At 37.7% G+C, this 10,794-nt stretch overlaps 1 protein-coding gene across 1 annotated transcript; it reads right to left on the bottom strand.

The window, feature by feature from the left end:
* Nucleotides 1–8,319: 8,319 nt before the first annotated feature.
* Nucleotides 8,320–9,564, bottom strand: LOC140985652 (photosystem I assembly factor PSA3, chloroplastic). The gene is made up of 3 exons (XM_073453528.1): nucleotides 9,133–9,564; nucleotides 8,879–9,043; nucleotides 8,320–8,789 (listed from the first exon to the last, which is right to left on the bottom strand). Exons 1-3 carry the CDS (start codon nucleotides 9,538–9,540, stop codon nucleotides 8,463–8,465), a joined length of 900 nt encoding a protein of 299 aa, XP_073309629.1. The 5' UTR covers nucleotides 9,541–9,564; the 3' UTR covers nucleotides 8,320–8,462.
* Nucleotides 9,565–10,794: the final 1,230 nt, after the last annotated feature.

The following is a 10,794-nucleotide window of genomic DNA, read 5'->3' as shown; positions in this document are numbered from 1 at the left end:
TCCAGGCCGATTTTCCTCAAATTCCTTCATCATTTCTGAATCAGGTTCATCATCCTTAGAAATTTGTTTCTTGGCAGCCTTTACTTCTTTAAATTGAGCAAGAAACTCGGCCAGAGATTGTTCATCTTCTTCAGGCTCAGCAGGAAATCTTTTTTCTGCAACATTTTGTGAATCTGTGACGGGGTTTTGTTCTTGAACATCAAAAGTAGAACTGGGTTCCTTTGCAGCAACAGTTGGTTTGGGGCGAGCCACCAACTCAAAATCATCATCGTCGGAGTCATCTCCAGATGAGAAATCAGGGTCCAGAAGATTTGAGGAGATAGATGCTCGAGGCTTCTTGGTTGGAACAAAGTCAGGATCGAACCTTGCTTGTCTCTTTGACCTTCGGGGCATAGGAGCAGGGGGGAAAAGCTTTATTCAGGGCTTCAAAATCCGGTGGATTTTCAACCGTGATCTCGTTCCCAGGTTCACCAGGGACGATTATTTCCAGCGGAATTGGTTCTCCTGGCACAGCCACAATTTCCAGGCCCTCAACATTTGCTTCGGCGGTGGGTGTTGTGTCAGGTGACTCTCCACGCATGATCGCAGCCATTTCACTCCTAATGTCGTGAGGATCGAAGCCAGCCATCTGCGAAATCAAGAACAGAAGAAGTAGAGTTGTTCGAAGAACACAAAAAATCGCGAAGAACATGGATAATTTGCGCAAAAAATGAATAGTGAGAGCAGGAAAAATTTTAGAATGTGAGGGAAAATAATGAACGGTAAAGTTATTCCTCATCCATTCCTAATTATTTAAACACAGCCCTCCAACGGTAACATTTTGTTAAGCCGCAACTACATCACCTTACCAAACCAGTTTTTACTCTCACCCAACGGTAACTTTTCTGAAACAATGCAATCATCATTTCAAGAAATCAGTCAGGATAAAACACCACGTCGAATTATCCCCACAAACGGTTAGAGATCAAGATATTTCAAAATTAAGTTGGTTAGGTTTTCCTTCGTATTTCATTAATTAAAAACTGATAGCCCACTGGACTTGATGAATTTACATAACATCAGAATGAATGACTTACATTTATGCCTAAAGTATGATAAAAAAATGAAATACCCACGCATGTGATCAAACTGTGATCTGTCTGTACTTGGGTGTTGGCAACACCTCCTGGCAACACTCACAATTTGGACTCAAACTTTCTTGAACATTTTTAATTCAGACATGGTAGCTCCCGCTCTAGAAGAACGGTCTTCATTGGACTCCTCTAGGTAGCTTTTTCCATCTGTATTTTGACTTAGAAGTGGTAGCTCCCCCTCTAGAAGAACGGTCTTCATTGGTCTCCTCTAGGTAGCTTTTTCCATTTTCTTCTAAACATTTTTTTGTTCTTTTTTCTCCTCTTTTCTATTTTTCACCGTATTGCTCAAATTTTTCCAAGTCATTTTTCACATTGGACAAGATTATGTGATAGACGAACATCCTCAACTACTTAATGACTTAGATTGAGCATAATCCACACTTTAGAAAATTTTGTAAGAAAGTTTGATTCTCAACTGAGAGCACACCATTCAGTATCCTTCACTTGTATAGACTTCACACAAATCAGGATGAATGCAATATGTCTAGCATCCTAAAAATAAAAAGCACATGCATGCTGAGTGTTGTCCTCAGGTGTTGGAACACCCTGGACAACATCCGTGAGTGATCATAGTGCACACAAGCTGAGAGACTTCCTAAGATTGGAAAATCTCTCAAAATCCAATGGTTTTGTAAAAATATCAGCCAGTTGGTTGTCAGTTCCAACAAATTCCATTAGAATTGTACCCTTCTCAACCAAATCTCGAATAAAATGATGTCTAATGTCTATGTGTTTTGTTCGAGAGTGTTGTACTGGATTTTTTGAAATATCAATTGCACTTGAATTGTCACAGTATACAATTAAGGTATCACTGTTGAATCCATAATCTTTAATCATTTGATTCATCCACAAAATTTGTGACCAGCAACTAGCAGCTGCAACATATTCTGATTCCGCAGTGGACAGAGACACACAATTTTGCTTTCTACTATACCATGACACCAAATTGTTACCAAGATAAAAACATCCACAGTGGTACTCTTCCTATCATCTAGGTTTCCAGCCCAGTCAGCATCACTAAAACCCACTAAATTGGTGTTTGTTTCTTTGGTGTACCACAAACCTAAATCAACTGTCCCAGCTATATATCTCAAAATTCTTTTGACAGCTTTTAAATGCGTGACTTTAGGATCAGCCTGGTACCTGGCACACAAACATACACTAAACATGATGTCGGGACGACTTGCACTTAAGTAAAGAAGACTGCCTATAATGCTCCTATACTGGGTGTTGTCAACACATGCGGCAACATCGTCTTTAGACAATTTTTCAGTCGACCCCATTGGATTTTTCATGTGTTTAGTGTTCTCGACAGAAAATTTCTTTACCAAATTCTTAGCATACTTGGATTGACACAGAAAAATACCACCATGCATTTGTTTAATTTGCAATCCAAGAAAGAAACTTAATTATCCTTCCATTCTCATTTCAAATGTGGTGGACATGCATTTAACGAAGTCATTAACATGCTTTTGAGAAGAAGCACCAAAAATGATGTCATCCACATAAATTTGACACACAAGAATATCATGCTTCGACTTTTGAATAAAAAGGGTTTTATCAACCTCACCTCGTTTGAAGCCTAAGTCAAGCAGATATTCAGTAAGCCTACCATACCATGCTCGTGGAGCTTGTTTCAGTCCATAAAGTGCCTTCTTCAACTTGTAAACATGGTCCGGGTGGTGTGGATCTTCAAATCCTTTAGGTTGGCTTACATAAGCTTCCTCATTCAAAATGCCGTTCAAGAATATACTTTTCACATCCATTTGATATATTTTTATGTCCATGTGACAAGCAATGGCAAGTAAAAGTCGAACTGATTCAATTCGGGCAACAGGGGCAAATGCCTCATCAAAATCAATCCCTTCAATTTGTGTATATCCTTGAGCAACTAGTCTTGCTTTATTTCTCACAACAATTCCAGATTCATCAGTTTTGTTCTTGAAAATCCATTTGGTTCCAATAACATTCACATTATCAGGTCTAGGAACCAAATCTCACACATCATTCCTAACAAATTGTTCAAGTTACTCATGCATCGCATTGACCCAAAATTCATCTTTTAAGGCTTCATTTATATTTTTGGGTTCAATGAGCGAAACAAAACAAGAATGACTTACTTGAGAGTACACGGACGTCAAGCATACTAGACCAATCATTTTTCGATAATCTATTTTCTCCTTTCTTCTAGTTTGCATTCCTTCAAATGCTTCTCCAATGATCTGAGATGATGGATGATTTTTCTGAATCTTACTGGGAATGTCAATCCCTTCATTGGTTACATTATCATCATTTACAGCATTCTCTCCTGGTTCATCATTTGATTCTGCCAGTGCAGGTGTTGTCTCAGGTGTTACAACACCGGGTACAACATTTGTGTTAGGCAGTGTCTCACTTATATTCAGTAGCCCATCAACATCATGCTCGATTGTCTTTCCTGTTAGATCTGCAAGATCATCAAAAACAACGTTAATAGATTCCATAGTCGTTCTTGTTCTAAGATTATACATGCGATATGCACGACTATTGGATGAATAACCAAGAAATAAACACTTATCACTTTTTGAGTCAAACTTTGCAAGATGGTCTCGGTCATTTAAAACATAACATACACACCCAAAAACATGAAAGTACTTTAGGTTTGGCCTTTTTCCCATGATAATTTCATAAGATGTCATAGTAGAACCACTCCTGAGGTACACACGATTTGAAATATGACATGCTGCGTTTAAGGCCTCAGCCCAAAATCGTTTTGAGATATTCTTTGAACTCAACATGACCCTAGCCATTTCTTGCAATGTCATATTCTTCTTTTCGGCTATTCCATTTTGTTGAGGAGTCTTAGGTGCAGAAAATTCATGAGTTATCCCCCTCTTTATACAGAATGATGTAAAGTGTGAATTTTCAAATTCCTTACCATGATCGGTCTTTATTTTACCAACCCTCAAATCATATAGATTAGTAATCTTAGCATGTAATTTCTTAAAGGCATCAAATATGTTTGATTTTTCTCTAAGAAAACTTACCCATGTAAAACGAGAGAAATCATCCACACAAACAAATGAATACTTCTTACCCCCAAGGCTTTCCACTTCCATTGGACCCATAAGATCCATGTGTAAAAGTTCAAGACACCGTGTTGTCCCAAAGTGTTGCAACACTTGATGGGGAACACGTGTTTGCTTACCCTTTTGACATGCACCACAAACATAAGGAATTCCAGAGGATAAATTAGGCATACCTCTCACAGCATCGTACTTACCAAGGTTCTTTAATGTCTTTAAGTTTGCATGACCCAATTTTTGATGCCACAAGTTTAATTCACTCACCTTTGTATGATTGCACACAAGGTCCTCTCCAAGTTGATAACAGTTGTCAACAGACCTTGTACCTGTCAAAATACAAGTATTAGTGTTATAAAAAACTTCACAATTGTTTTTATCAAACTTAACATGTAAACCATCATCACAAAGTTGACTTATGCTTATTAAGTTTGAGTTAAGTCCCTCGACATGAAGCACATTGTGTAGGTTACGCAATCCATCAACATTCAAGGTCCCTTTGCCATTAATTCTTCCTTTAGCACCACCACTATACGTCACATGACCATTCCTCAGTTCAACATAATCAATCAAATAGTCTTTAGAACCTGTCATGTGGCGTGAACAGCCACTGTCAAAGTACCATATTCCTGTAATGTTAGTCTTTAATGAAGTATAGATAACAGAACAATGAATATTAGCTTTAGGCACCCAAACCCTTTTTACCGGTGGTTTCCTATTGACAGTGTTGCGCCGGGTGTTGTACCATACTTGAGGCAACACCTGTTCAGATTCCCATCTCTTGTAGTCATCTCTCAGTTTAAAGCAGTATGGTTTGATATGTCCAAGTCTAAAACAATAGTGGCAGATAAAGTGGCGTTTCCTGGACTTGGACTTCTTGGTAGATAATTGCCCTTTTGATGAAACACCTTTTTCAGTGTAGGTACCATTCGAAATTTCAGCACTTTATTTGACAAAGACAGTTGATTTTCTTTCAGTATTGGAAGATTCTCTAATTTCAAACAGGTTATTCATATAACCAAGTCCAGCTTTGTCATTTTTTCCAATCATCAAGAGTGAATCAAGTTTGGATGAACTTGAATTAAGCTTAGCGAGAATTTGAGTTGCTTCTTCAAGATCCTCCTTGATTTTGCATAATTCCAGATCTTTCTTGCTTAAGATTACTTCAAGTCGTGATACATTTGACTTCAGCTCAGTGTTTTCTTTGGAGAGAATTGCATTCACTTTATTTCTTTTAATCCAGTCTTCATACAATTCTTCATACATTGTCTGCACACTTTCCAGAGTGACTTCATCATCATCTACTTCTTGGGTTTCAGACTGACTTGATTCACCAAGGGTTGTAGAATTAAAACACACTGAGTTTGAGGAGATGTTGCGACCAGGTATTGCAACACCTATGGCAACACCCAAAGGGTTGATTTGCATTAAGCGTTTCTCCTTGGTCACAGCAGACAACGATGTGTGATTTTCAGATTCATTTGATCCTTGATCATCATCAGACTCTTCATCACTCAAAGTGAGAGCCATGCCTTTGTTTCTCCGAAGTCGATTGGCACACTCATTGGCATAGTGTCCAAATCCAGAACACTCTCTACATTGCACTGAATCCAGATTTCTGACATTTGTTTGGATTTGCAATTCATTCCTTGGTCGAAATTGTCCTTTCATAGGAGTAAACTTTTGAGCTTTTGCAGAAGTGGTGATATTGGGCAACATGGATTTTTGTCCAATTTTCTTCTTCTCTCTCATTTTCTTCAAGTAATCACCAAATTTTTTAGTAATTAGAGAGATAGAATCTTCCCCTAAATCAGACTCATTCACCTCTTTAGTTATTTGAAGGATTTCATCATAAGAGTCGGTTGATACTTCAAGGGCTATTGTCTTCCCTTTATCCTTCTTTTGTATATCAAGATTCATCTCAAAAGTTCTGAGAGAACTCATCAGTTCATCCAGGTTGATTGTTGAAGTGTCTTTCGATTCTTCAATTGCACACACTTTGACATTAAATCTCTCAGGAAGAGATCTTAAAACTTTGTTCACCAATCTTTCATTGGACATGGGATCTCGAAGACTGTGAGCTTCATTAGAAAGTTGTCTCAAGCGGCTATCATACTCAAGAATAGACTCCTTGTCCTCCATCCTCAAGCTTTCAAATTTTGATGCCACCATCCTTAGCCTAGTTTTGCGCACACTCTCAGATCCTTCACAATGTTTCTTAAGTATATCCCAAGCTTCTTTGGCACAGACACAATTGGTGATTAGATTGAACATCCTTGTATCAACAGACGAAAATATAGCATTGAGAGCCTTGGAATTAAAATTTGAAGTTTTCACTTCATCGATTGTCCATGTACTTTCAGGTTTGAGTCGAGTATCTCCATCAGCATCCTCGATCTTTGGTGGACTCCAACCATCAAGTACACGTTGCCAAGCACTTTCTTCAATGGATTTAATAAAAACCCTCATCTTTACTTTTCACAATGCAAAGTTTGATCCATCCAACACGAGAGGTCTAAAGACAGTGTTTGTTGATGCTTCCATAATCCTTTTTCACTGTGAAAACAAAACAAAACAGGATCTCACTTAGTAGCGTCAAGTGGTGGCTCTGATACCAATTGAAAGTTTCGTTTCCACAGTTTGAACGTGATGAGGGTGAGTGTTATGTGTATCAGAATATAGGTGTTGTGCGTAGGTGTTGTAACACCCACGATAACATGCAGCGGAAATTATAGTTTAACACATTAACACGTAACTGGAATGATAACAATACGAGAGACAAGATAGAAATTATGCACAAGTATAAAATACTTGCGCGGTGCCTCAGGGCAAAAATTAATTCACTAGAAACACTTGTAAGTTTACAAAAACCAATACTAGTGAAAGAATAAAACATCTCCCTTATCAAGGCGAGTAAACAAATTGCATCCTAAACCTCTAACAAACCGTATAACCAATATACAGAGGATGCATCAACTGAGAATCGACACACCAATCAAAACAGTGATTAGGCGTTGTCTTCAGGTGTTGTCAGCACTTCTCAGCAACACTTTAACAATGGCACGAGATTGCTTCGATATCAAAAACTCTTCGTGCCGCACCGTCTCTCAAAACTTGTTTTTCTCATATATCTTTTTCTCTACCATTAACTTCTCTTCTGAGTCCTATTAAAACATGGAAACCCGATTTCATTAGGAAACCACATCTCTAAAACAAGGATATCATATCTTAAAGATATTATGATATCTCCTCAATCATAGTCTCATATCAAATATTAAATCTACACGAGATCATATCAAATATTATATCTACACGAGATCTTATCATAAATTCGAGATTATACTCATGTCTAGAAAGGCAAAACATTAATGATATCAAAAAGGAAAATATCTCAAGGAATAAAATTCCTTTCAGATTCTTTCAGCTTTTGCATGCATTCCTCCAACTGCTTGGCCCATCTTCCACGATCACGGTGGATCTACTTCCTCAACCTGCACGATCAACCTACGTGAATGTAAAGTTCATCTTCTCAAAATGACCGTATATTAGTTTATAATTGTGCTATCTTATTTTGGGCTTGTAATTTAATTTTCGGTTTAAATTTAAATGTGGATTAATCAAACCATTGTTTTTAGTCAGATATGAACGAGTACTATCTTCAAGTGGTCATGATTTTATTATGAGCAGGTCTCTTGTGAGACGACCTCACGAATCTTTATCCGTGAGACGGATCACCCCTACCAATATTCACAATAAAAAGTAATACTCATAGCATAAAAATTAATATTTTTTCATGAATGACTCAAATAAAAGATTCGACCCACGAAATTGATCCGTGAGACCGTCTCACAAGAATTTTTGTGTTTTATTATTAGTCTGATATTGTTAGATATCAAATTGTACCACCTCAATCTGTGATATTTCTCCAATTTAATTATTAGATCGTGTGTGCTGATATCTTTCGAGTCTTTACTCGTGCATGATAATAATGGATCTTCCATTCTTCCTCAGCATACAAGGCGAGATACTTTTATTTCAATTTTTTTTCTGTTTTGCCATTTGTAACTTGATCCCAAGAATTATAAATCCCGTGAAACTATTTTGGGCCATTGAGTAATCAAATATCTAAGAATCGAAACTCTTAATTCCGCAGTAACACAGTTTTTTCCCCTCATTCTAAGCTCCATTTTCGAGTTATTCATCCGCAACATTACATTCATTTCCAAAATAATTTGGCATTAACATGGAATTCAGTGAACACAAGCCCTTAAGTCGTATCTGCCCCTTCTCTTAGAAACTGCAAGTCCTTCATTTGCAAGTGCGCAGCTTCTTTTGGTAATGGCTTAGCCTCTGGAACATTGATTTCATCGGTTCCTTCCGCGAGTCTTTTGACCTTCTCTTTCACAATTCTTTCCATATCTCGCTGCCCCACGGTGGGGAAGACAGCATTGAGGATTATAGATAGATCTGCTACGTCCTCTTCTTCTATAGGATCTCCCCTTAAGCAACAGACGTAAATGGCTTCTACAGATTTCTCTGCTCGAATTTCCATAGGAATTGTGGGGACAAGGTTGCCGCTCGACTTCGCTCGCCTCTGCAAGTGAACATAACTTTGAAGTCTAAACAAAATATTCAAATCATAACTTTCGATTCAAACTAATGAAATAACAACAGAATACCGACCTCTCTTGCTTGATTCATCATCGCAATGAAATTTTCCTCTTCAAATTCGATATCATCCGAAATCCGAAGCCTGGCTACTCCTTCCAGTATTTCTTCAGATTTGAGCAAACCAGCGCCAACCGCAGCTAGCCAGCAGCACATCAGTACATTCAGAGGCTCCCCTGTCTAAACCAATCCCACCTCAATTTCTCCTGTTTTTCACCATAAAACCAAGTGAAAACCAAAACCCGAAATCGGAGTTAGCAACAAAGTACCTTCCCGTGTCGATCCTGGAAGTCATAGAAAGCTCTGGAATCATTCACCGAACACTTCTTCCCCACTCTCCTTCTGAACTCAGCAAAATCGATGAGATCTCCTCCCACGCCTCCTTCATCACTGACGATTCTAGCGAGTAGCCCAACCACCGGAAGTGCGCCGATTAATTTGCTGACGAAACCAGAAATGGAGGCGGATTCCTCCATGTAGGCGCGAATAAGGAATAAACCGCCACTGGGTTTGCGCCGGGTGCGCGGAGCTCTGCAGAAGCGGCGCAAGCAGAGAAAAGATGATGAAAGGGGCTTGCAGGATATGGCGTAGATTCGATTCGACGAAGAATTGGGGTTTGTTTGGAGGGAGGAGAGCGTCGCCATTGTTGGATTTTGCTGAGGCTGAAATCTGGCCATTCGTTTCTATTGGTGGTTTGCTCACAGTATACATAACTTAGAACCGTTAAATTTTATTTGTAACATAATATTAAATTAATTGATAATTAATACTTTCTTGTTCCAATTAAATCTAATTACGTATATTTGTATAAATAAGTGATTGGTATAATTTTAATAATTAAATAATATTATATTATATTTTCTAATCAAATAAATAAAATTTATTTAATGTTAGTAGAAATAACTCTAGAACTAATTATGCGAAAAGAAACAACAACAATAATCTTCACAATTATTGTCGTAATTTTAAAAATGCAATATCAGAACTTTTAGATGTAATAAAAAAAGTTAGAGATGAATCCACCAAAATTTAAATTTTAAGAAAAACAACAACTAAGCATTTTTTATGACATAAGATAAAGATTTTATTTTTCATTTAATGTAAATAGTTGTTTTGATGGAGTTCGCTGGTTTTTAGGATTGCCTCAATGTTTATTGCATAGTTTAGTAGGAACAATAGTTTTGATTCCATGTTAGGCATGCTTCGGAAGATGATGTCTCATATTGGGTTTGAGTAAAATATTCATATTAGTTTGTCCACATCTTTCTGAAATAGATAGTTATATTGATAGTGTTCACATCAATTGCATGTATAGTGAGGATTGTTTTCCTTGAATTTGGTTCATTTACTGAATTTGTAATTAGCAATGGGTGGATAATGAAAATTTATAACATAACAAGCATGTTAAACGTTAGATAATTGAGCATATAAGTATGTATGTGGTAAGGGAAATTAGAAACAAAGGCTGTTGTGAAGATTACATGCACTAAAGTCGTACATGTTTGCGTGCAATAGATGTAAGGACTAAAAGTTTTAATCGAACAAAGTGTATGCACAAACCAGTTGTCTCTCGGGCAACCAACACATATCTTAACGTCACCGACAAATAGTAAACATTTTTTTTGTGCAGTAGTCGTTGGTGGATTAGTTTGTTGAGCGTTTTGCACTTTGCTTTCTTATTTCGGTCCACACGTTAGCTGTTTTGTTACGTTATATTGGGTGGTGCATCGAGGCCGAAAAATTCCCATTATATTCTAGCGTTTATATATCAGGTTGCGTAACTCCACTAAGTATAAGAATTGAATATGGGAAAAACAGCCGACTATTTCACAAAATGAATGAATCATGACAATTTACTTTCGACCAGGCATGCTTAACGGACCGGTTCGGGCCGGAACAGACCCAGAACCGGTCCGAAAAGCCCGGAACCG

Source organism: Primulina huaijiensis, chromosome 10 (assembly GCF_012295235.1).
Source record: "Primulina huaijiensis isolate GDHJ02 chromosome 10, ASM1229523v2, whole genome shotgun sequence".
Taxonomy (NCBI): Eukaryota; Viridiplantae; Streptophyta; class Magnoliopsida; order Lamiales; family Gesneriaceae; genus Primulina; species Primulina huaijiensis.
Note: the sequence above shows the minus strand (reverse complement) of the source record. Positions and strands in the feature narration are given on the sequence as shown.

What these genes read in the sequence shown, in the direction of transcription:
- LOC140985652 (XM_073453528.1), bottom strand. Translation starts at nt 9,540, where the DNA reads ATGGCCAGATTTCAGCCTCAGCAAAATCCAACAATGGCGACGCTCTCC. An exon ending in TCCAGGATCGACACGGGAAG is followed by an intron (nt 9,044 to 9,132) that starts GTACTTTGTTGC and finishes GGATTGGTTTAG; the next exon opens with ACAGGGGAGCCTCTGAATGT. An exon ending in TGATGAATCAAGCAAGAGAG is followed by an intron (nt 8,790 to 8,878) that starts GTCGGTATTCTG and finishes GTTCACTTGCAG; the next exon opens with AGGCGAGCGAAGTCGAGCGG.